The 26,053-nt window shown below is 49.5% G+C and overlaps 1 protein-coding gene and 2 long non-coding RNA genes across 3 annotated transcripts; 1 reads left to right on the plus strand and 2 right to left on the minus strand.

Annotated features, from left to right (window-relative positions):
• The first annotated feature begins 60 nt into the window (after positions 1 to 60).
• On the plus strand, positions 61 to 14,406 carry LOC128313662 (uncharacterized). The gene is made up of 4 exons (XR_008294664.1): positions 61 to 161; positions 928 to 998; positions 3,184 to 3,267; positions 13,749 to 14,406. It is a non-coding gene; the product is annotated as an uncharacterized LOC128313662 (long non-coding RNA).
• On the minus strand, positions 1,675 to 2,237 carry LOC113594595 (NADH dehydrogenase [ubiquinone] 1 beta subcomplex subunit 1-like). The gene has a single exon (XM_053213405.1). It carries the CDS (start codon positions 1,977 to 1,979, stop codon positions 1,728 to 1,730), a length of 252 nt encoding a protein of 83 aa, XP_053069380.1. The 5' UTR covers positions 1,980 to 2,237; the 3' UTR covers positions 1,675 to 1,727.
• Positions 14,407 to 15,417: 1,011 nt separating the features above from the next.
• On the minus strand, positions 15,418 to 20,647 carry LOC113594555 (uncharacterized). Its single transcript, XR_003414952.2, has 3 exons — positions 20,453 to 20,647; positions 19,050 to 20,164; positions 15,418 to 18,476 (listed from the first exon to the last, which is right to left on the minus strand). It is a non-coding gene; the product is annotated as an uncharacterized LOC113594555 (long non-coding RNA).
• Between the last annotated feature and the right edge of the window lie 5,406 nt (positions 20,648 to 26,053).

Here is a 26,053-nt window from a genome sequence, read left to right on the forward strand (position 1 = left end):
CGCACGGCCTCTCAGGGCGCAGGCGTATTGCGGAGGTCCCGCCCCTTCATCTCCGGCCAGGGCCGGGGTTCCGGTCGAACACGCGCACGCGTGGGGACGCGCAGGGGCGCGCCGGGCAGGGCCAGCTGGCGTACGGAGGACGGCGCATGCGCAAGGGAAAAGTGAGTCCCTATGGTTTTATTAGTATTAAAAGTGTCCGCTGTGTGCCTGTCCTTGCGCTAAGGATTTATGTGCAGCATCTTATTTGATGCTTCTGGCAGGCCTACATAGAGACTATTGCGTCCCCACTTTACAGATTTGAAAACTGAGGCTCAGAAGTGTTAACCTATTCGCCAAGTGTTCAATCTGAGAACTGTAACCCCGTTCTTTCCCTGAGGCGCCCGCTTTCTGGATCCGTGGCGGATTCAATCGTATTTACGAGACACCTTCCATGTAAACTAAATGGGCCTCCCTCCCCTCAGAGAAGTTAACCCCGGAACACAATTACAAGCCGGAGTACAAGAGAGCACATGATGAGATCACTCAACCTAGAGTTAAGGGACAGGGAATGTGCAGTCAGAGAAGGCTTCCTGGAAGAGGTAAGACCTGAAGTTTGAATAGTAGGTAACCTACGGAAGCATTCTGTATGGCAAAGCTTCAGAGGTGAGAGTGTGTCCAAGGGAACGCTCTGCTCAGCGTGTCTAAGTTTAGAGTGGGGTGATGGACACAAGATTGGGCTTGTGAAACTGGAAGTGGCCAAATCGAGCGGGGTGTTGTTAAGATACATTAAGCAAGAGCCTGAACATTATCTAAACAACGGGTTGCCATTGAAAACACTTAGGCAGGAGAATGGCACAATTCAATCTGTGCGCAGGGAAGCTAATTTTTAGCCCAGAGTCAAGAATGCGTTGCAAATCCTTGAGGAAACAATGGTCCTTTCCTTTAAAGGTGCTGGCTCTCCTACCTCCCACTGGACTCAAAAACTAGTTTGAGATGGATTGTGGACGTACTCGTGAAAGGTAAAACAGTCAAGTTTCTGGAAGAAAACGTAGGAGAATGCCTTGATGGCTCTGGAGTAAATGAAGTCTCCCAAATAAGTACTTTAAAAAGTACTAACCACAAAATAAAACGTTAATCTTCATCAAAACGGAGAGCAACTGCTCAGGGCGCCTGGGGGGCTCCGTCAGTTAAGTGCCCGACTCTTGGTTTCGGCTCAGGTGGTGATCTCACGTTATTGAGATCAAGCCACCCTGCTTGGGTTTCTGTCTGTCTGTCTGTCTGTCTCTCTCTCTCTCTCTCTCTCTCTCTGCGCCTCCCCAGCTCACTCGTGCTCTCTTTCTCTCTCTCTCAAAAATAAATAAACTTTATGGGGCACCTGGCTGCTCAGTCGGTTAAGCAGCCAACTTCAGCTCAGGTCATGATCTCGCCGTCCGTGAGTTCCAGCCCCGCGTCTGGCTCTGTGCTGTCAGCTTGGAGCCTGGAGCCTGCTTTGGATTCTGGGTCTCCCTCTCTCTCTGCCCCTGTCCCATTCATGCTCTGTCTCTCTCGCTCTCAAAAATAAAGAAACATTAAATAAATAAACTTTAAAAACAACTTCTCGTCAAGACAGGTCAAGAAGGCAAGCCTCAGAATGAGTGGGGTACATAAGCTTTCAACACATACACTTGAAATACATTTTTGAAAATACTGAGTGTGTTTTTATTTCCTAATTTTTTTAAGGTGAACATTCTTTATTTCAGTCACAGCCTTTACTTCCAGGTGACTTCTTCACTGGGTCTCAATTCCCTTTTAAGCAACACACTCTTGTTCTGGAAGGCAGTTAGTTTTTCATCATTCTTTTTGTCTAGATAACATCCGAGGACAAATCCCACGGGTACCAGTGTATGTACCCAGTGGTCACAAACAATCTGAATTACGTTCATCACGGATGCTGCGCCCTTGGTGCCAAAAAACGGCTCCACGGCCAAGGGCAACGGCGAGCTCAGCCCTGTTGTACACATTGTTGACAAAGGACTTCTTTCCAGAACGTTAGAAGAATTTCTACAAATCAATGAGGAAAATACCAACTCATTTTTGGGTACTTGAGCATGGTACTTCAGAAAATATCAAAACGGCTAATGAGCACCTGAGAAGGTGATCATCATTAATACTCATCAAGAAAATGCAAATTAAGAGCAAATGAGATACTACAAGCATCCACCTGTTAAAATCAAATACAAATGGAGACCAGACTCGAAAATTCCGAGTTGACAACGCCAGTGTCGTCATACAAACAAAGCTTAATTTAGCTTATTTTGCAAGACTAGGAAGAGCTAACTTGACCTTGCTTGTGCCTCTGAAAATCACAAGTGAAACCAAAGTAGTTCCCCAAAGTTGATGTGAGGCGACCACCAGCAAATTTCCTTTTAGTTCAGAAGATTCTAATACTGTAACCAATCACTAAAGAGCAAATAGTCATTGCTTCCACGCTCCACACTCTAGAAGCTGCTCTATGATGATATACCTCCGAGCCTCATTCTGTGTTTTGGTGTGAGTGCTCCTTGTTTGCAAACTGTCTTTTTGGTGGGTGCACAATAAACTTCTAACTATTACTTCAGCAATTCATTGATTTTCTTTAAGTTTATTTATTTTTGAGGGAGAGAGACAGAATGTGAGCAGGGGAGGGGCAGAGAGAGAGGGAGACCCAGGATCCGAGGCAGGCTCCAGGCTCTGAGCTATCAGCACAGAGCCCGACGTGCTAGAACTCACAAACCCCAAGATCATGACCTGAGCCGAAGTTGGACGCTTAACCCACCCTGAGCCACCCAGGCGCCCGATTTTCTTTTTTTGTTCTGAACTTTTGACATGATGTGTTGGCTAAAGTTAAAATGATTGACAATGCAAAGTGTAGACAATAATTGCAGAGCAACTGGAACTCTCATAACACTGTGAGGAAAAGTCTTAAATGGCTAGACTCAGCGCCCCTGGCTGGCTCAGGCGGCAGAGCAGTGACTCTTGATCTTGGGATTGTAAGTTCGAGCCCCACGTTAACTGTAGAGATCACTTCAATATAAAATCTTTTTTAAAAAATGAATTGTTATAATCACCTTGGAAAACCATTTGACAGTATTTACTAAAGTTAAACATACATATTCCCTGTGACTCAGACAGTTCACTTCTAGGTATATGTACTCAGTGGTAACTAATGTATATTTTCCCCAAAAGACAGGTATAGGAACGCTCACAGCTGCTTTACTCGTCATAATCCCAAACTGGAGATAACCCAAACATTCATCTACAGCAGAATGAGTAAGTAAATGGTGGTACATTCATACAGAAGAATACTACAGACCAATTAAAAGGCCATACGCATATGAGTGAATCTCACAGATACAATACTGAGTTTAAAAAGCCAGATGCAAAGGAATATATGAGGCCCTGTGTGGCTCAGTCAGTTAAGCGTCCGACTCTTGATTTCGGCTTAGGTTATGATCTCATGGTTCATAGGATTGAGCCCACATCAGCCTTCATGCTGACAGTATGGAGCCTGCTTGGGATTTTCTCTCTCTCTCTCTCTCTCTCTCTCTCTCTCTCTCTCTCTCTCTCTCCCCCTCCCCTGCTTGTGCTTTGTCTCTGAGAATAAATAAACTTAAAAAAAAAAAGGGGGCGCCTGGGTGGCTCAATCATTTAAGCATTCAACTTCGGTTCAGGTCACGATCTCACGGTTTGTGAGTTCGAGCCCCACGTCAGGCTCAGTGCTGACAGCCCAGAGCCTGGAGCCTGCTTTGGATTCTGTCTTCCTCTTCTCTTTGCCCCTCCCCTGCTCGCATTCTGTCTTTCTCTCTCTCTCAAAAATAAACATTAAAAAAAAAAAAAGGATATATACCGTATGAGTCTATTTATATGAAGTCCAAAATAGGCAGAGTAGTGGTTACCTCTGGCGGGGGATTGGTTCGGAGGGGACATGAGGGGAACCAGCTGGAGTGCTGCAGCTGCCCTGTGTCTTGATTTCGGTGGTTGGCTACATGGGCATGGACATATGTAAATGTATAAATATACGTACGTGAATGCCCATATAGCCGATCGCCAATCACCAGAAGTCAAGATGTAACACAGGAGCAATGTCTTTAGTGGTGTATCTATCAGTTGGCACAGTTTCCTATGGACCATTATTTTTGAACAAAGCCACATAAAGAGGTGCCTGAAGAAATCTCCTGGGTTCTCGACACAGTTCTTGGCTTCATTTGGAAAAGCCACCCGGTTTCCCCTCGTTCGTCGGAATCTATCACTTCATCCAGGATAGTAACTTCTTCTGTCGGTTTAGCAAGTGAGGATTTCCAAATGGCCAGAGGGTCGACTCAGTTTCCAATCTACCCGAACCATGAGTGTGTTCCCTGGAGTAGTCGGGGTCCTTTGGGTACTAGAACCTCAAAATCCAGTGAGCCCAGGGTTGTGTGGATGGAAACAAAACATTTTCAGTGGATTATTCTTTGTCACATGCAAGAAGACCCTACCACCTCCACTCCCAGTTTGCAGGCATGTATTGCCTACTGTGGAATGACAACCCAACCCCACAGGGTGTGGTCTCTTAGCTGGTGCCACAACTAAACCTTCAGTAAGCCATTCTGCCATCTCTCTAGGCAATAGGGCACATGATAAGGACGGTGAATTCCAAGGGCATGAGCACACTGTCAAAGCTTCCTCACCACCGTGTGAATTTCCGGTCAGAAGAGATGGGGTATGAACTGGATAACCCTCTTAAAAATGGTCCCCTCCCTGCTTTCTTCTATTCCCCATCCCTCTCCTTCCTCTCTGTCTCTAATAGTACTTATCACTTTCCGATGGACCACAAAACGCCCCCTCCTGACCAGAACATAATCCTCCACTGAGGGAGGATTTTTGTCTGTATCGTTCACTGTGCGATCCCATTCCCTAGAATGCTAGAACTTAGTCCTTGAACAACTCAGCTCTGGGCTTCCATTCCTGCGGGCCAGAATGGGCTGGCGCTCAGGGCTGCTACCCACCCGCCCAGATTTTGATTCCCTGCTCTATGATCTGGGAGATGTTGGGAACCACGGACAAGCGTTGCTGGGGAGCAGACTGGGATTGCGCCAAAGAGCTTGACCTGCGTGTGACTCAGAAACGCACCCTCGTGTCCCAGCTCCCCTGGGGAGGACATGAGCTGACATTCCTGATGGCAGACAGAGCAGGAAGGATGCTCTCCTGAGCTTCTGTCACCACTGCTTCCCTCCCTCCTGTCAACCTTAGAACAGAACCATCATCTGCCAGTGCTCAAAAAACTCCCCAAGTATTCTTCTTATGTGCAACGTTCAGAGATGAGCAATCCTCCCACAGGCGAGTTCCTAAATAAACCCGTGGGTTAAACAGCTGGCACGGAGGAGGGAACTAAGGGCTGAGTGAAAGGGTGCTGGAGCGCACCTTGCATGAGGTGAGGCAGTGAGAGAGAGGTCGGGATACGCACCACACTGAAATCGCACAGGCATACCGAGATTCGGATCCTGGTTCCGATTCTCACGAGCTGCGCCTCATCAGGTGAGCCACGTAACCTCTCCGAGCATGTTTCCTCAACAATAACAAGGGCTAGAATAATTCACCTCTGGAGAATGCTATGGGGATTGAATGGGTGGGAAGGAAGCCCTTCCAGAATTGTGGAGCAAGAATCTCTGAAAACCATTCCTCCATGAAGGCAAAGAGAACGCTGGCAAAAATGATCGAAATCAACCTTTTCGGAACTCTGGAAATTAACAACAAAAGGCTCGCAACCATCTAAGAAGCTTTTGTTCAAACAAAACAGCCGCGTCTCAGTGACAGCAGTGAGATTTGTGGCTTTTTAATTTTCCCTAATCTCATCTCTCTATCCAAGATCCATGGTAGCCTTGAAAATCAGCAGCCTTACAACTGTGATAGATGTAAAAACAAACAGCCTAGTGGTCACTGGAGGCGGGCAGAAAGGGCTTGGAGCTCCCCCAAAAGCCCCATCCCCAGAGAATGGTCACTATTTGAACTTCCTGATACTTTGCTGAAAAACTCCCTTTCAGAGCTTGTCTTTATTTGATCCAAGGGTTTGCCAGCTCATCTCCAAGACATTTGACCAAAACAATCATTGGCAATTGTATTGTATTGTATTGCAACTGCCTTGAGGTTACCAGTTAGGGTGAACAAGGGACTAAGCAAAACCAAAACTGAAACACACAAAAAACAAATCCTTGAAAGGAACGTCTGGGGGATGAGATGTCCATAAGAAGCTTTGAAATGCTCCTGGCATATTCCTGAGAGTCCACAAAAAACTGTGAGACACACAAAGAAACGGGAAAGTATGGCCCCAAAACAGGGGGAAAAGTTATTGCCTTTGAAGGGACCCAGAGGGTAGGTTTAGTGAACAAAGATTTGAAAGCATCTATTACAAATAAATTCAAAAAACCAAAAGAAACCATACTTGAAGAATTATGAGACGGGTATGATGACTGTGTCTCACCAAAGAGAATCTCAATGAAGAGACAGAAATCATAGAAATCTGTTCAGAAAATACTAGAGGCCATCAGGCTGAAATGAAGCCATGGAGGACAGTAACTCAAAACCACATGAAGAAATAAAGAGCACTTGTAAAGCTACAACGTAGGTAAATACAGAGATAGCCTGAATGTAGTGCGCTGGTAACTCTTCTTCTATTTGACTTGAAAAACAATGGCATAAAAATAATTAGAATGTTGTATTGATGGACTTCAACTGTATAAAGGTGTATGAAGATGATGATTCAGTACAAAGGTCTTCATTTTCTTTTAGCACTGCTCAACAGTTTTCCATATATAGGCCTTGCAGTTCATTGGTTAAACTCATTCCTTAGTATTTTATTCTTTTTGATACAAGCATAAATGGATTTTTTGCTGGTTTCATTTCAGGTTACTCATTGCTAGCATATAAAAACTCTTGATTTTCATATATTGTTCTGGTATTACCCCAATAGTTTTGTTTCAGCGGATTCCTTAAAATTTTCTGTATACACTAGCACATTATCTGCAAATAGGTTTTACTCCTTCCTTTCTAATATGGAGGCCTTTTATTTCTTTTACCTCGGCACACGTCTCTGGCCAGTTGTCCCAGCTAAAACCTTTAGCAGAGTGTTGAAGAAAAGTGGCAAGAGCAGACATCTTTGTCTTATTCCTGATCCTGGAGGGAAAACGTTACGTCTTCCACCATTAAGTATGAGGTTAGCTCATGAGTTTTTTGTAGATGCTCTTTATCATGTGGGTGAAATTTCCTTCTATTCCTATCGGTTGAGTTTTATCACGAAAGGTGGTTAGGTTTTGTTAAAAGCATTTCTGCAGCTATAGGATGATCACGTGGTTTCTGTTCTTTATTCTATTAACATAGTATATTACATTGATCAGTTATCTTTCTTCCTTTCTTCCTTTCTTTCTTTCTTTCTGAGAGAGAGAGAGAGAAAGAGAAAAAGAGAGAATGTGTGCACAAGGGGAGGAGAGGGGCAGAGGGGGAGAGAGAGAATCTTAAGCAGGCTCCTCATAGGGTCACCCAGGAGCCCTGACCAAATGGAATTTATCCCTGGAATGCAACATAAGAAAACTGATCAGGGGCACATGGGTAACTCAGTCAGTTAAGCATCCAACTCTTGATTTGGGCTCAGGTCATGATCTCACGACTGTAGGATCAAACCCTGAGTTGGGCTCCAAGCTAGATGTGTAGCCTGCTTGGGATTCTCTCCCTCTCTCTCTCTTTCTCTCTCTGCCCCTCCCCTACGTGAGCACCCTCTCTCTCTCTCTCTCTCTCTCTCTCTCTCTCTCTCAAATAAAAAAAATTATTTTAAATTCCATTTGGTCATGGTATATAATTCTTTTAATTTTCTGTCAGATACAGTTTGCTAGTATTCTCTTTTTTTTGAGAATTGTATATTAGGAATATTTTTTTTTTGTAGGGTTTTCTCTCCTTTTGGTATTTTTCTCTAGCTTTGTGGTAAGATAATGCTAGTCTCATGAAATGAGTTAGTAAATGTTCCCTCCTTTTCTATTTTTTGGAATGAGAAGAATTGATGTTAATTTGTCTGTCAATGTTTAGTAGAATTTTCCAGTGAAGCCTGTGTATAGGTCATGCTGTCTTGTTTCTTTTCATGTCTCACAATTTTTCTCGAAAACTAGACATTTTAAGTAATATATTGTAGTAACTTTGGATACTGGTCCTCTCTGCTCCTGCCTCGGGAGATGTTATTGTTGTTGGCTTGGTAATTTGTGTATTTGTTCGGTGACTTGGTTGAACCAATTCTGAGAAGTCAGTCCCACCCCTGCATCCCTCAACTCTCGGTACACAATTTCTGATCTCCCCACTCAGATTTTTTTCCTCTCATTTTTGCCTTAAAAATTTTTTTTAAATGTTTATTCATTTTTGAGAGACAGAGAGAGACAGAGCTTGAGCAGGGGAGGGGCAGAGAGAGAGGGACACATAGAATTGGAAGCAGGCTCCAGGTTCTGAGCTGTCAGCACAGAGCCCGACACAGGGCTCAAACCCGTGAACTGCGAGATCATGACCTGAGCAGAAGTCAGAGGCTTATCTTTCTGAGCCACCCAGGCGCCCCTTATTTTCGCTTTTTAACCTGCCTACCTGGGGACGTCTCTGGCTCAGCCTAAGCGACCGATGGGTCAAAGGTTCTGTAAGGCCCTAGGTCAGTTAGATTTTTACCTGCTACTGTTGTACGTGTGGCCTAGAAGCTACTATCACAGTTCAGAGAGTTTGTTTCTGCCTTCTGTTCGGCCGGAAACTAGTAGCTCAGAGTTCTTTCTATGGTCTCTCCCAATGGGGTGGAGCCCTGGGCTTGCACACCGTCTTTCAGATGGCCAGAGTTGACTTGGATAGCATTTCAACCCCTATGGCTTGCTTGGAGCCACCACTGAGGAATAGTAGCTACTGTCCAGTACGTGTGGGTCCGAAGTTCTGGTAAGTTCCTTGTGCCATTGAGGCATCCACCTGTTTCAGTGAGAGCTGGGTGCAGCATGGGGAATGCCTTGGAGTTTACCCTGAGTGCTGTTCTGAATGCCTTGGAGTGGGTACAGTCTTCCTGATTCCCAGAGCTGTCTGCCGTCCCGGGAAGGCCGTGGGAATCTGCCAGATCTCCCTCCAGGCTTGGAGTTTTCAACTCTACACGACGCCAGTCTTCTCCAGCATAGCTGCTCAGCTCCTCCTCCTGGAGCCTGCCACTTCCTCTGGGCAGGACGCTGGGCCACTTCACCTGAGCCGGTTGGGGACCAGATTTTCTGGGAGTGATGCTCTTGCCCTATGAGTGAGCAGCAGGGCAGGGTGGGGTGGCCGGCCTGGTCTTCGTGGCTTCCACTGCTGTGAGTGCAGAGTGAGCTGGGATGGGGGCGACTGGGGCCCCAGTGTTCTCAGCTGTGCCCAGAGTGAGGGCTGGGCGGAGCAGGGACTGGGGACTCCAGGCCAGTCACATGGCCTGGACCAGAGTTTCTGTGGTGCGGTTGGGTCGGAGAGTGACTCAAAGGTGGATGAGCCAGGGGGCGTGGCTTTTACAGAGATTTAGTAGATTTTCTTGAATGAAAGTTTCTCTATTTGCCATATGCCCTTACAAGCATTTCCAGAGGCTTTGAATGATTGGTTTTGAATATTGTCATCAGATGAATTGCTGTTTTGCTGGGGAGAGGGTCTCCAAGTCCCCTTCCTCCAACATTATAGAGTTCTACAACACACCTGGGAGATATGTCCAACTTCTCCAGGGCGACAGCCTCCAATCAGGCCACCGGAGACTTTCCTCCCGTCACTGTCGAGCTCTCCTACCCTGCTGCCTGCCTTCCAGTCCATCAAACAAGTGACAGTGGCCGACCTCCTTGTTGTGGAAGCACCGAATAGCCTCTGCCTGCCCGGGTCTGGGTGGTCTCGCTCACTCCCATGGAGAGAGCATGAAAAGAGAAACAAAGGACCGCCCACCGAGGTGGGAAGGCCTTGGAAGGGAGTGGTTCCCTGACCTGCTTTGGGTTTTCCCGTCACAGGAATAGTTGACCCTAACCTTCTGGAACTCAGGGGAGAGGTCTAGACAGAAGAAATAAATCTGGGAGTAAAAAAATGTGATGGGAAGAGAAAAGCCACAAAGTGGGACATTCTAGATACCCATCGACTGGGAAATGCTGTTTTAAAGATGGTAGGATGGCCATACAGTGGAATCCAGTAGCAAAGTGCCTTCAATCCCAGGGCCTGGAAATGTCCCCAGGGTATGCATGGTGTTAAGTGAAAACACCAGGCTCACTATGTGACTGGTGAGGGGAGCATCACCGGTTTTCTCTGATTGGTTCCAAGTTGGAAGTGGGGACAAACAGGAAGGAAGCTGTCAGTTATCGATGGATCCAGTGTGGCATTTGGGGCCAATGGCTACTGGGGAGGTTGTCTGACATCCCGGACTGGTTGCTGTGGGTGGTAGGTCAGAGTTCCATCCTCATTTGCGGACTGGCCACTGCCCATTTGTATATTCAGTCTCCCACATCCTCAATGAACAGGATAGATGCTATCTCCAAAATACAGTTAGGAACTAACCACTCCCCCTCCCCATCCCCATCAACGTCCCAGGCACCAGCATCTCTGACCTTGTGGTGAGAAAAGTCTTCCTTCTGGTTTCCACGCTTTCACCCTCGCCCCCTTTCAACCAATGGGAAGCACTGCTCAGAGGAACCCTAAAGGCAATGGGGTCATGGACACCCTCTCCATCCCAATACCCAATCAAATCCAATTTCCTCACCATGGTCTACAAGCACCTGTTCTGTGCAATCTCTGCACCTGCTTCCATTTCACCCGGGACCACCTGCCTTCTACCAGCCCCCGTCATGCTTCTTCTAATCTCTCTCTTCTCTCTTTCCCACCTTGAAGACTTTCCCTTTGCTTCCACTCTGCCCCCACCCCTGCCTCCCATCTTTCAGGTCTGAACGGAACTCAGACCAGTACTGACCCACATCCCTGACCATCCTGGCAGCCAAATGGCCTTAATGCCATTATCCCCCTTCACAAAATAAACAATCATCCCTTTGTATCATCTATTCCGCTGCCGGGAATCCGTTTCCCATGATTATCTCATAGACGTCTTTTTACCATGGTTTCCTTTGAACCAGGATCCAAACTACAGCTCTATATTATATTGGATGTATAATACATTGGATTATATTGGCTATATTATATATCCTCTGATCTTGGAAATCTCTTTTTTATCAGAACAGTCTCCCCGCTCCCAGTTTTTATGCCAGGCCATTTTTTGCAGGGACAGGAGCTGTTGTCCTACAGATGGCCCCACATCTTGGATTCGGCTGATTACCTTCCTGTGGTTTCATGTAACACGAGGATGAGAATGTTCCTCTTATCTCTTGTACTTAGAACTAGAGGAAACACATTTTGGCAAGAGGGTATCATCTGTGATTTCCAGAGCTGGGGTCAATGGGTCAAAGCTCCGTGCATTCTACATGTTGACATGTATTGCTGAAAAGGTCGCTCTAAGTTATACCCCCAGGAAAGTGGGTGAGCAAGCTGGTTCTCTGCCCCCAGCTACTTCAGGATTGAGCCCACTCCCAGATTTGTCATTTTTAATGTGTCATGATGTGATAATTCTGCTTCTGGCCACAAGAGGCCAGCAAGGCCCAGCCATTGGACCCAAAGAGACCCTCCAAGGCTGGATCCTGGGCTTTGAACCCTCTTGGGAGGCCTGGGATCAGGGGTGCCCGGTCATCAGGGGCTGGGTAAGTGGGACAGGGATGGACGACAGCCTGGGCATGTTAGAGAAGCCCCGATGAGAGAAGGGCTGAACGTCAGAGCTGGTGATCAGCTCCTAGAAATTTGAACACTGGGTGCGCCTGGGTAACTAGGTCGGTTAAGCATCGGACTTCGGCTCAGGTCATGATCTCATGGTTCCTGGGTTCAGGCCCCGTGTCAGGCTCTGTGTTGACAGCTCAGAGCCTGGAACCTGCTTCAGATTCTGTGTCTTCCTCTCTCTCTGTTCCTCCCTCACTCATGCTCTGTCTCTCTCTCTCTCTCTAAAATGAATAAACATTAAAGAAATTAAAAAAAAGAAAATTTGAACACCGAACATTTCTAATGTTAGTTAAAGCTTATAATCCTCACCTCTAGCAATAACTGGGCCTACGCACACCACACGCTTGTTCTTTCTCTCTCCTCCATATACACACACGGCAGGTACAAACGATAGAGCCTTTTAAAAAAAATTGTTATGTATATTGTAGGTCTTTTCAATTTAACTGAAATGTAATATATTATTTAAAAAATGTTTGTAATATTTATTTATTTTTGAGAGATAGAGGGCAAGCAGGGGAGGGAGACACAGAATCCGAAGCAGGCTTCAGGCTCTGAGCTGTCAGCACAGAGCAGAGGGAGACAGAATCCCGAGCAGGCTCCACCCGGTCAACACAGAGTTCCATGTGGGGCTCAAACCCACAAACCGTGAGATCATGATCTGAGCCAAAGTCGGCCGCTTAACCGACTAAGCCACCCAGGCACCCCTTGGGTTTATTTTTATTTATTTATTTATCTATCTATCTATCTATTTATTTTTGAGAGAGAGAGAGAGCAGGGGAGGGACAGAAAGAGAGGGAGAGAGAGAATCCCAAGCAGGTTCTGCACTGTCAGTGCAGAGCCTGATGTGGGACTTGAACCCACGAACCATTGAGATCAAGACCTGAGCAGAAATCACGAGTCGGATGTTCAGCCGACTGAGACACCCAGCGCCCCGTTATTGTGATATCTTAATTTACAGCTTTAGAGCTGGAATCCCTGTCTTATAGAGGTGAAAAACCTGAGGCTCAGGTAGAGGGTGTGAGTTGAGGTAACACACCTGACAGAAGCAGGAGCAGGCCTGGGCCCCCAGCCGCCTCCTTCCCCATCCAGGTGCTCTGTGAGTTGGCAACATTCAGATCAGTTCCAAAGTCATAAGCCCTGGGAAAAGCACAATCAGTACCTGTCTAGAGTTACATAACAAAAATTCAACGGAGTAAAATTCAAACATCTAGTTGGCTCTCTGAATCGATTCATGTCTCAGGCAGTATCCCCTCCAGCAAGTAGAGGGGGGCTCCGAAAGGCTCCAGGAAAGGAAAGGCGTTTCAAGACAGCGGGTGGAAAAAGGAAATTATTAGCAAAGAATCCATTGTTTTCGGCAAGGTCACCCTTCTACGAGGGATGGATGGGGTCTGTTCAGTAAATTTCCTAGCGCTGACTGAGAAACTCGCCACGTTTGAAAGGGTTAAAGGTTACATTTCTGGAGATTTGAAAATGCAGTTGGATATTAGGTACTAAGTCTTGGTTCACTCACTTGAGGCTCTTAACCTAAGTGACGCCATTTTGGTCCCCTGTCTTTTTAACATTAGATTAAGTTTTGTGTTTCTTGCACTTATAAAACAAAGACAGGGTTTTGAAATCTACTTACTACATCACACCAGATTTTGTGAATATTTTGAAAATGATATTTTCTCCTTGGTGCCCCAGGGAAAATTTTTAAATGAAAAGCCGGAGGACGGTAACCTCACGTGGGGGAGTCACCTCATCCTCTAGGAAAATATTTGGTATTCCACTGATTCTTCTCCTGCTGACTTAGATTATCAGTACTGAGATTACCTGCTTGGTTGTTTTTGTCTGTGTTTGTTTTCGCTCTGGGCTCTCCAAGTCAGTGGAGGGCCTGGATTTGAATCTGGCTTCATCCTTTAAGAGACTCTTTCCAGCCCTAACCAGTCCTTTGAATGATGCCCTTGGGCCTTCTGCAAATGCAGGTGTAACTTGGGAGCCTCTCCTCCTCCTCCGGGATTTGGACAGTCACTCCTGGGCATGCAGTGCTGAGATGAGGGGTGTCTGCAAGGCAAAGAACAGACGACCCGTGATCTGGCCCCCGCACACCTCCTTCTGCAGTCAGCTTCCTGCTCTCACCTCTGCTGCTTGGGAAGCTCAGGATGTCGATTCCTCGCTAAGTCATGAGTGGAGCAGACGAAAGAAGGGTTCGCTTGGAGGAGGTGAGAGGCTGGGACGAGAGTGCAGGGGACCCAGGGAGAGCCCGGACAGTTCAGAGCAGTGAGGCCTGGTCAGAGGAGGCGCTGGCCTCGCCCACGCCGCACCCCTTTCCCACAGCTGTGCCCGCTGACCCGTGGATGGGACTCCCCTCTGCATCTGCTGAAGCCACTGTCCAGAGAGGCAGGGAGGGGCCCAGGGAAAGGCTGGGCCCCTCGCCGCTTCTTCCCTCCCTGCCGCTGCTGTCCACCCCAAGGATAGTCACCTAATCAATCTCCTTGCGCTTAAACTCCTCTCAGAGCCTGCTTCCCAGGAACTCAAGCTGGAATGGGCTGGTTCCTGGGAACTGCTCCTTTCCTTCCCGGGAACACGCGAAGCTGGCTCGGGGGCAGCAAAGCTGGAAAGGAGCCTCCTTGGCTGAGCAGTGGCCAGGACAAGTCCTGTATCCCCCAGGCCCGGGTACACCGCAGGCTGAACGAAGAATGGATGGTCAGAGTCCCAGCTCTGAGGGAGGACAGGGCACAGGAGACCCTGGTGGGACAAACTCTCCAGCAGCTACACGCACCTTGTTAAAAAGAAAACCATAGGCCCCAAATGGCGTCATTTATGTGAAGAGCCCCAGGTCAGCACGCCAGGACTTAATACCTAACCTAACTGCACTACTATTCTCTCAACTGCCTCCCCGCCCCCCCCCCCCCCCCCGAAGTAACCTTTAACCCGTCAACCTGGAATTTCCTGGTCAGCACTAGGAAATCTACTGATAGACATTTTCCATTCCCCTGAGGAGGGCAGACTTGTCTAAAATAATGCATTCTTGGCTAATAATGTCCTTTTTTTCCATTCTCTCTCTGCCTGTAAAAACCTTTCCTGCAGCCCAGCGGAGCCTCCCTCAGCTTGCTGGATAGAATGCTGCCCGGTCCGTGAATTGATTAGGAAAACCAATTATATCTTTAAATTTTACTAGGTTTGAAGTTTTGTTATGTAATACCATACATCACATGTAATCTGGAATATACATTATAAAATCTGAGATATACACGTGTATATAGAATACACAAGTGTCTGCATATACACATACGTGTATATATACACGTGCATATATGTATAGATAGATTATAGCTAAGCTACAGACACAGGTACTATTTGAAGGTATAGGGAGTGGCCGAGAGCCCAAAGAAAGTGGAGGGCGCCTTGAAAGAGTGACGTTTGCAAACTGGTGGCCCCGTGCCTGAAGACGGCTTCAATGTGGATATCTGAGCTTTCGTTATGTTTACATTTCAGAGAGTTGCCCCATCCCTAGTGGCACAAGGGACTGATGGAGGATTTAAAAATTGTTCCTGCCTGTCTGCAGAGTGCACTCCACTTTCATATTGACCCCTAAGGTCTTTTTCCTTTTTTTTATTTTTTTATTATTTTTTTTAACCTTATTTTTTTATTTTTGAGACAGGGAGAGACAGAGCATGAACCGGGGAGGGTCAGGGAGAGGGAGACACAGAATCTGAAACAGGCTCCAGGCTCTGAGCTGTCAGCACAGAGCCCGATGCGGGGCTCGAACTCACGGACCGCGAGATCATGACCTGAGCCGAAGTCGGCCGCTTAACCAACTGAGCCACCCAGGTGCCCCTCTTTTTCCTTTTTTTTAAAGTTTTATTTATTTTTGAAAGAAAGAGACCGTGCTAGTGGGGGAGGGGCAGAGAGAGAGGGAGACACAGAATCCGAAGCCGCTTCAGGCTCCCAGCTGTCAGCACAGAGCCCGATGTGGGGTTTGAACCCACAAACTGTGAGATCATGACCTGAGCCGAAGTCAGACGCCTAAGTGACTGAGCCACCCAGGCGCCCCCTGAGTGTCCAATAAAAAGGAGGGCCTCAGTAAAGTGCCACTACCTTGAACTTCCCTAAGTACCTAAGGCAAGTACAAATTCTGCCGAAAGTCCTTCCTAACGCCCCTCATGGAGACCCCTCCAGTTCCCCACATTGGGCCCTCCCCCTAATTGCAGCCCGTTGATAAACCTTACCACAGGCACCGGTCCTGGTAGTCCTTGGCTGGTGGGTACCTACAAGATGATCCCGTGGGGCCCGGACGCTGGTTCAAAGGTGGCATAAAAGGGAGGAGAAGCCATTTCCCCTAAAGGTCCAACAAAGGAGAACTTTAAACTGGGTCTGGAAGAATAAAGAGAGATCTGCCAGGCAAACTAAGGAGGAAAGGCCTTCCGGGCAGAGGGAACAGCATCTGTGTAGCCACAGAGCACGAGAAAGCCATGCATGTTTGGGGGGAGTTTGGATTCATTTATTGCGTGTGCACGGTGGGTGAGGTCGTTTTTCTATCCTGACTCCATCCTGAAAGCAGTGGGAGCCACTGAAGGGTTTTAGGGAGGGGGCTTCGTCAGACTTGAGTTTCAGAAAGTCACTCTGGTAGGGAAGATTTGTGGCTTTGCCAGAGATAACGAGGACTTTGCAGGCAGACACTGCTAGGCGTATATAGGGGCCCATGTCGTAGCTACTGATCGGGGACGGAAGTCGCTAGGAGGGAGAAGGATCACATCAGAGGGTGCCATTGGGTCCTGGGGACAGATGGCAGAGGTCGGTCGTGTGGGAGGAGACTGGTGATGTGGTCAGGGCTCTAGGGAAGGGATGAAAAGCTCTGGTGGTTGGTGGGTGTGTGGTGGTGGGGGGCGTTATCTCCATACCTGCTTGCCACTCTGCGCATCTGATGAGCCGGGAACACGGTAGGTGTTTAATCAGTGCCCATGCAGTGCAGGGCACTTCAGCACAGACAGATGTGCTGTGTGGCTTGTTGTGGGACTTGGCCTGCCTGAGCACGGCTCCTTGTCCGCAAATTAGGAACGGCACCTCCTACCATGTAGTGCTACAGAGGGGACTGAACGGGGAGACACATTGCCAGTAATAACATCGGGCCCAGGTGGCCTTTGTGCCTTCAGTAATCCTGCAGGGTGGGTGCTGTTAACTTCCACTTTACAAGTGGGGAAACAGCCTCGAATGGGAAGCACCTGGGTTCAGGGCACAAAGCTAGGTGGAGGTGGAGGCCGGCCTCGGATCCTGGGAAGGCCGCGTTCAGAGCTTCCAGCCACGGCCAACCGGGCCCAGGGTGTGGTGTGGGGCCGCCTTCTGGAGAGGGGGCTGGAAGAGGAACGCCAGAGGGAAGAATTGGGTTTTGGCCAGCAGGGCTCGTGGGGCTGATCGCTCAGGTGCCCGTGGTGGTCACTGTGGTGGGGGTCGAAAGCTGCATGTGGAGACAAGGGCACAATGACCCCCCCCTCCAGGAGCAGTGAAGGACAGGCTCGGCGACAAGGCCGGGGGAGCCCGAGACCACACAGCCAGCAGGAGATGGTGGGCTTGCACCAAAGGGAGAAGTTGCCAGAGGCCACTGGCCAGGGTTAGATGGGCACAGGTGGCCTTCCGTCACGGCGGGGGGGGGGGGGGGGGCGCGCAGAGCCAGGGGCAGGGGTGCCAGAAATCCCACAGTCCGTAGGAAGTCCAAGGCTCGTCCGGTGGCTGCCACCGCTGCCCCTGGAACCCACCTCATCTCCTTCACTGGCTGGCCAACCCTGACTCCCTCCAGGCCCTCAGTTACCATAACAACCGGATCCCAGCAGTAAAAATAGTAACTTGTTTCTTATTCAACTTTTTTTTGCTCGTGGAGAAAAAGAAAATCCATTTCGAGGTTTGTGTTTCCCTTCGGGGGTCTCCTCTGGGGCCTTGCTGAGTGCCTTGCCAAGACCCACTGAAGGTCAACAGCAGGCTGGGGCCGGAGGAGGCCAGCGGGCCGGCAGCCTGGGGAGGTCTGGTCCCACACCTGTGGCTCCCCTCAGCCTCAGGGCAGCTGCAGTCAACAGCCGATGCTCCAGGCCAGGGAGGAGGGGGCCACGGGGAGGTCAGGCCTCTGGGGCTTTCTCTTTTATAAAGACTGAAGGGACCTTTTTGGGAATTGAGGTTGAGGACTGAGGAGGAGGTATGGCTGACCCGGGGACAGGTGTGCCCTGGTGGGGCTGACCACAAGGCAGTCCTTTATTGTATGTGTGTGTGGGGGGGGGGGGGGTCATAACAATGGTGATAGAGGTCAAGGTCAGGGAAGAAGCCATGAAATGCAGGCTCAGAACTCAGAGCCTGGGAAGCTGGGCTCCAGAACAGCTCCTCTGGCTGTGTGACTTGTGGGTGGGTCCCCTGGTCTCTCTCAGCCTCTTTCCCTCTTCCACCAAGGAGACAGGAGACTCTGGTCACTATAGCCTCGAGCCTCGCCCATTCCTCACCGTGACTCCCAGTAAGAGTACATTTTCATGCCAACCAGGACACAAAATGTACTCAAACAACTGAGACAAAAGTTGCCTGAACGTGACTTAGTCTTCCCAGCACAATGCACTCCGGACCAGACGTCTCTTCTCTTTCTGCTCGCTGCCCACCTGGGGTGACTTCCTGGTCTTCTGGGACTTGCTTCCATTTGGAAGTGGTCTGATACGGCAGCCACTGGTCACATGTAGCTGTTGAGCATTGGAAATGTGTATCACGTGAGTAAAGAACCGCGTTTCAAATTGCATTTCATTGTATTTAATGTAGAAATAAACAGATGCAGGAGGCTGGTGGCTGGTAGGTTGAGATGAGCGATTCGAAATCTGCAGATCCAAGGGCCTTCCAGCTTTGCCCTCCCAGCTCCTCCTCGCAGGGTGGGCTTGCTGCCCTACTGGACCCTCTGGCTCACCAATCTAGCCCTTGACCTTATACTCATGCCCACCTTGACCTCAAACTCACCTGGCCAAAACTGAGGTCACATCTTCCTTCACCTCCCTTCCCTGCTGCTTCTCCTCTGGTCTCCTCCCCCTGCCCCCACACCCTTAATGTCATCAGTACCCACTCAGCAGGGCCAGCCAGAAGCCCAGTAGTCGCCCTCCACTTCCAATCCATCAACAGGGCCTGGTGGATAAAATCCATCTAGGTCTCATAAACATCCCTATACCCCTTCTCTGGTCCCCACCTGCAGCCCTGCCTGCCCAGCCCCACTCACTGCCCCCCCCCCCGCCCCCCAGCAGCCCTGCTGCCCCCTGTGAATGCATCACCTGTAACCCTTCTTGTCCTCACCAACACTGGGTATCTGAGCCCGTCTCGCGCCCAGCATTTGGAGTGCAGAAATGAATTCTGTAGGGTGGGATTGTTTTCTGGATGTGTAGCAGGATTCTCGAATAAAGCGTTATAAAAAGTAGCAGGGAGCTGGGGTTTGTGAGCATAAGGGAAGGGCGAGGAGGGGGAGAAGGAGATGTCTGCCCTTCAGTTTGGGCACGGGTCCTTTCAGGTTGAGGGCTGTTCTGCCTCCAGCAGTCCCTTCCTGTAGGTGGTTCCCCACAACCCATCACCCGGGCCAAGGTCTCCTAAAGGAGACCACTGGATTTTGTAGAAGAACCGAGGCGGGTGGGCAGATTCCGGGTACGCTGGAATCTGACAACCAAATGCATGTACCCCTGTCTGGGGGATCGTGAGGGTCCCCAGAATCACAGTCTCTGGGAGTGGAGAGCTTCCCCGGAGACTGCGGCCATTCCCGGGCGGATCCCTTGGGGCCGTCGCGCCTCGCAGGCGCTCAAAGAAAGGCAGGAGGCGCTGGCCGCGGGGGAAGCGTGAGCTACAAGTATACTCCGGGGCCAGCGACGCCAGGGGCCTGAACGGCTGGCGCGCCATCAGTGTCCTCGCTCCCTTTCCAGCCCAGCCCCGGCCGGGAGGAGCGGGGGAGACAGCGGGGCTCCGTCTAGCAGGCCGTCACCTCGTTCTGAAAACTACCGGCGGAGGGGACACCGGGACAGGGAGAGAGAGAGAGAGAGAAGGGGCTGCAATCGAAGCCCCCATCCTTCCCCATCTCTCCTCCTTCCCCCAGCGAAGGCCGGAGGGGTCCGCAGGGCACGGGGAGGGGGCCGAGGCCGCGGGGACTAAGGCGATTGGCCCGGAGCCCCCCCCGCCCCGCCCCCACCACCATCTGCTGGGGATTTGGCGTCGGCGTCTCGGGCTCGGCTCGGCTCCAGCTCGGGCTCCGCGCGCCCCCGGCCGCCCCCGCCCTGCGCCCGCCTACCTGCTGCTCCCGCGCCCCGCGCCTCCTTCCCTCCCTCCCGCGCTCCGTCCCAGCGCCGGTTGTCGGAGCCCCGGGCTGGGTGCCGATGGAACCGCCGCGATGTTCGCTCCTCGGCTCCTGGATTTCCAGAAGACGAAGTACGCGAGGTGAGGGCGGGAGCGCGCGGGGAGGGGGCGCGAGGGAGGGGGGCGCGTGGGGGATGGCAGGGAGAGGGGGGCACGTGGGGAGGGGGCGCTCCGGAAGGGGGCGTTCGAGGAGGGGGCGCACGCGGAGGGGGCGCGCGCGGGGAGAGGGGCGCGCGCGGAGGGGGCGCGCGCAGGGAGGGGTGGCCAAGGGTCTCTCCCGGCTCCGCGCCGCCGGGCTGGCTCCCCGCGCCGCCCGGAGAATTGGAGTTGATAGATGCACCCTAAGCTCGGCCGGAAGAAACCAGAACGGAGACTTCGTGGTCTTTGTGAGCGTCTCGGCGCCCAGCTGTGCGCCCCGCACCCGGGAGCAGCGCGGCTTCCCGGCGCCTCCTCTCCTGGCGGCGAGTCCTGAGGCGAGTCGCTTCACCTCCCTGAACCTCAATTTCCAGGTCTCCAAAACGGGGATAATGAACGTCCCATCCCTGGGGACCACGTGAGGATTAGTGACAGGCACTCTCGAGAGCACTTTGAATGGCGCCCGGAGCAGAGTAATCGCTCAATTTCTCTCCGGCGTTTTTGTTAATGTGAAAGGTGCTGGCGCGCACCACCCGTGTTCCCCCACTACCCCCTGCACTGCCCTTGTCCCCCGCACCCCGCCGCCGTACCTTTCCTGTCAACCCCCCTCCACCCCAACCCTTGACCACGCTCGCTCGTAGCAAGCGGGAGGAATGAATGAACCGCTCTTTTTCGGTGGGGAAACTGAGGCCTAGGACCCGGGAAGAGCTGCTTGTACATCTTGGCCTTTTCCCGGTGTGAGGTTTGTGGTCACCCCTGAGCCTCAGTTTCTCCTAAAATGGTGAGGACAGATACTCCCACCCAGTTGCTGAGTGGGAGTCAAGCTCCTGTTGGACTAAGTACACATTGAATGGGGAAGTTCATAATTCTTAAGTTTCTCTAAGATTTTGTGGGGTCCACTCGCCTGAAAGCTGGCGCGAAAACCCTTTCCTGCAGTTGCCTTCCGCCCCTGGGGGTCTTGAGGAAGGGCAGGCAGTTCTGGGATCGCAGCCCCCAAGGCTTTTGCCTCCTGCCTGGGCACCAAGAGGGCGCCCACCTGATGTGTTGCCCTCCCCCTCAGGTGTCCTGCTTCTGGGTGGAGGGGAAGGTGGTGAATTTGAGACGGGTTGGCATCAGTTTTGATACCCACATCCACGTGGCTCGTCGTCTCCTGGCACTTACCGAGGGTCCTCGTCCCCATGAGGTCTGTACCCATTCTGGTCAGACAGCAGAGCGTGATCACAGATGTCCAGGCTGAGCATGGCATCGGAGGTGGGGAGGCAGGACTAGGGCTTTTCCCGCTCAGTCTCACCCTCCATTTCCTGGGGGGGGGGGTTCCTTTTCTCCTTCATAAAGTTGGGGAGTCCTACTAGGAAAGACGGATGCACGGGGGAGTTCCTGTGGGGTTGGTTTTTAGTTTTTGGTTTCTTTTGGCTGGAAGGTGGGAGGCACTAGCTGCTCAAATCCATGGGATCTTCTCTGATACGGACGCTTGGACTTTCAAAGGCTTGTTCTCGAGGGTCCTTTTTTGCTATGGTGAGGTCTAAATTGGTGGAGGGTTCCTCGAAAGGGAAGGGGGAAGCCTGGGACAGGAGGCCACATTGGCAAACATGCAGGGAGGGAGCTGTGAAGCCCGTACTGTGGGCCTTCACCTGTCGTGCAGCTGCTGTGTGGTCTCGGGTAGGTGTCTGAACCTCTCTGGTTGATTTGTGAGAGGACGGGAGGCTTGGTCGGAGATGTCTAGATTTGGACACTGGTGCAGCCCTCCCTAACTGGGATAGAGCTCTCCAGCTGGGTCAGGGGCTGGACCATGAGCTTTGTTCCTTTCATGCTTGGGCTGATGCCATTTCTACGGGTGAGGAGTCCAGTGGGGAAGTAGAGCACATCAGTTAGAACTATTTCTGTTCCCTTCCTCATTGCATGGCCCTTACTGTGGTGCTGCCTACAAGTTAAATCCCTAATGCAGGCTTCTTGATTGAGCAGATTTAATAGCGTGACCCAGTGCTATTCAGGAGAAACGTCATACAAGCCACGTATATAGTTCTACAGTTTTTAGTAGCTGTTCCGTTGAGTGTGTGGCTGATTTTCTATCTCGCTGTCATAGAAAGGTAGAAAACAGGTGAGATGAGTTCTTAGAATATGTTGTTGTTAATCCTTGATACGCAAAGTGTTATCATTTCAACATATAATCAATGTAAGTGAATTATTCATGAGACTTTTTACATTCTGTTCTCACCGCAAGTCTTTGACATCTGTTTGTCTTTTATACTTAGGACCCACCTCACTTCGGACTAGCTATATTTCAAGGGCTCAATAGCCACATATGCCCGGTGGCTGCCATATTAAATAGCACAGGAATATCTTCTAGGGTGAGAGATGGGTGTTTGTCTTAGTCATTTTGGGCTGCTGTAACAAAGTACCGTAGACTGGGTTGCTTATAAACAATAGAAACTTACATCTTATAGTTCCGGAGACTAGACGTTCGAGATCAGGTGCCCGCATGGTTGGGTTCTGGTGAGGTCCATCTTCTGGGTTATAGACTACAGACTCACTGTATTTTTATGTGATAGAGAAGGAGCTAGCTCTCTGGTTGCCTCTTATAAAGGCACTAATCTCATTCAGAAGGGCTTCTACCCGCTGGACCTGATTATGCCCTAAGGGTCCCGCCTCCAGATGCCATCACACTGAAAGTTAGGTTTCAACATCCAAATTTTTTTGGGGGGGGACACAGACATTCAGCTCTTAACAGGGTCCCTAGTTATATGCTGTGTAATACTGTAAAAGATGCTTTCCCCCTTTGAGCCTTTGTTTTTCAATGGATGGTTGGACCAGCTGATCTTTAAATTTCTAACCTGGAATCCTTAAATGGTTTATCTAGATCAAGAAATATATTTATCATATAGCTATAGGAATTAAAGTCTGTGTAGTATTGGTGCAGGGCTAGGGAAATTGACCAATGAAACATAATAGAGAGGCCAGAAGCAGATTGATGCATATAAAGACATTTGATTTTTTTTCAAAGACATTTGAAAAGAGAGAGAGAGAGAGGGCATGCGATTGAGTGGGGGAGGGATGGAAGAAGAGGGAGAGAGAGAATCCTAAGCAGACTCCATGCCTAGCGTGGAACCTGATAGGGGGCTCGATCTCACAACCTTGAGATCGTGACCTGAGCAGAAATGGAGAGTCAGATGCTTAACTGACTGAGCCACCTAGTCACGCCAAAGACCTTTGGTTTTTGGGAAAGGTGGTGTTGCTGATCACCGGAGGCAAGGATGGTCTATTGAATAAATGGTACCGAAACAATTGGCTATCTAGATGGAAACAATGAAACCGGAGCCCTACCTCACACCATACAGAAAAAAGCATTTCTGGATGGATTAAAATTTAGAAGTGAAGTTAAAAAAAAAAAAAAACACTTGAAAACTTTTAGAAAACAGAAAAGAATATCTTTTGGATTTCAGGGTGGGTAAAGATTTCTGACGGCATGGAAAGTTAAAACCATTAAAAGGTGGATAAACGAGACTACATTAAAAATTATGAGTTTCTCTTCATCAGAGAAATGCCATGAAGAAAATAGAAGAGGTGTTGCAACCTTGAAGGACATATCTGCAACACATTTAACCACCCCGTTAATTAATATCCAGGGTGTATAAAGCCCTACCGTAAGAAAAGGACAGATAAGAGAACAGAAAATACAGAAATGCAAATCGTCTTGCAGATGCACACAGAGAAGGGAGAACACAAATGAGCTAAAAGCTGCTCATTTTCATTGGGCATCTGCCCTGGAGAAAGTGGTGTGCACGTGCATCAGAGGACACGGACATCTTAGCATCTTAGTTGTTCGTGATAAGCAAGACATCCCAAGTGTCAATGGTAGAATTCATATGCTGGAATAATATCCTTTCGTGAGAATGACCTCCGCTTTCAGGCAACAGAATGGATAAATCTAGACGTCGAGAGTGGTAGCAAAACACGAAGTATGAATGCAATCGTTTAATGCTCAAAAACAGGCAAACCAACTGTGTTGTTTAGGAGTGCAGAGGAAGGTATGTGGAAAGCCAGAAAATGATTAATGCAAAATCAGCTTACTGGCTACCTCTAAGAGAGGTGGGGTACACAGGGTGTTTCTGGGTCCTGGCAGTGTTCTAATTAGTGACTTGGGAAGAAAAACAAGCCGGATTCTATGTGCCCTATAAGATAGCTCCCATTCCCAAGGGGAGACTCACCCATGTGGCCACGCCTCACTGCAGGGGAGGCTGGGAAGTGTAGTCCAGCTGTCTGTGTCCATTGCTGCCTCCCTGGGGCTCCGAACAGCACCTGGCATCTGAGAAGGTACCACTCAAATCTGTTGAATTAGTGGCGGTGTGACTTTGGACAAGCAAATTAACCTCCCAAGACGTTGGTCTACTCTCTTGCTTTAAAAATCTGACGTTAAAAGGGGGTCCTTATAAAGCAACATAATGGTTATAAAGCAACATAAAAATGCAGCATGTGCTCCTTAAAGAACAGTTTTTAAATCACGGGGAGTAGGTATAAAAATGAAAGCAGTCGGGACACCTGGGTGGCTCAGTCGGTTAAGCGTCTGACTTCAGCTCAGGTCATGAGCTCATGGCTTGTGAGTTCGAGCCCTGTGTCGCGCTCTCTACTGACAGCTCAGAGCCTGGAGCCTGCTTCGGATTCTGTGTCTCTGTCTCTCTCTGCCCCTCCCCACTCACTCTGTCTCTCTCTCTCTCTTTCTCTCACAAATAAACATTAAAAAAAAAAAAAAAAGAAAGCAATGGGTGCCTGGATGGCTCAGTTGGTTTAAGCATCCAACTCAGGTCATGATCTCACAGTTTGTGAGATTGAGCCCCGCATTGGGCTCTGTGTTGATGGTGTGGAGCCTGCTTGGGATATTCTCTCTCTCTCTCTCTCTCTCTCTCTCTCTCTCTCTCTCTCTCTCCCCCTCTCTTTGTGTCTCTCTCAAAGTAAATAAACATTAAAAGAAATGAAAGCAACGGTCACCCTTCATCCTGCCATCTTGAGATCATCGCTGTGAAATGTGTTTTTTGTTTATTTGCAGTCTTTTTTCTGCAGATACCGTACCTATAGCTAGCATTGTATCCTAATTTTAAAAGTGAGACCTTCTGCAGTTCTGTGTCCCTTGTCTTTAACGATTATTCACCAGCTCAGTTTAATGTGTGCCTAACACTCCATCTCATCATCGCACCCTGCTTTATTTTATTATTTCCCACCTTCGGGTGCTTAAGTTGCTTCCTGGAATCCACTTCTGTAAGTAACGCTGCTGGGGACGTCTCTGCAGCAGGGTCCCGGTGTTCAGGAGACTTCTCTGATCCATTGTCAAACCTGGGCACTGGCCACGTCCCGTGGGTCCCAAGTTCCAGGTGATGCGCACTGCCCAGTTTACAGTGACCAGGTCATGGGGCGCCCCCAGGAATGGCCCCTGTAATGCAATTCTTACCGTGGGTCTTGAAGTTGCTCCTAAGGCCCCACAAAGGTCAGGGCCCAGCTCTTCTTACAGTGGTGTTCTTGGAGAGTGGAAGAGCTTCGAGCTTGTGTTCTGATTCTGCTCATCTCTTTGCTGGCTTCTCTGGAGCAGGCTACTTATTCATTAAGCCTTGCTAGCCTCTAGTACCTGAGGCTAATGTGGGGTTGGTTAAGCATACGGTGACCCTGGTAGGCTCTCTGTAGGTTTAGATCCTGACGTCCTACTACTACCCAACGTCCCTGCAAGGCCATTTAGGACGAGCCAAGAAATTCTGAAGGTTATGGGTTTCGTAAACATTTTTTGTTGTTGTTCTTGAGGCGATCAAGATATGTATGAGAA

The sequence above is a fragment of the Acinonyx jubatus genome, chromosome E3 (assembly GCF_027475565.1).
Source record: "Acinonyx jubatus isolate Ajub_Pintada_27869175 chromosome E3, VMU_Ajub_asm_v1.0, whole genome shotgun sequence".
NCBI lineage: Eukaryota > Metazoa > Chordata > Mammalia > Carnivora > Felidae > Acinonyx > Acinonyx jubatus.

Excerpts from the sequence above, each read along its gene's own strand:
- LOC113594595 (XM_053213405.1), bottom strand. The coding sequence starts at position 1,979 with ATGTGTACAACAGGGCTGAGCTCGCCGTTGCCCTTGGCCGTGGAGCCG.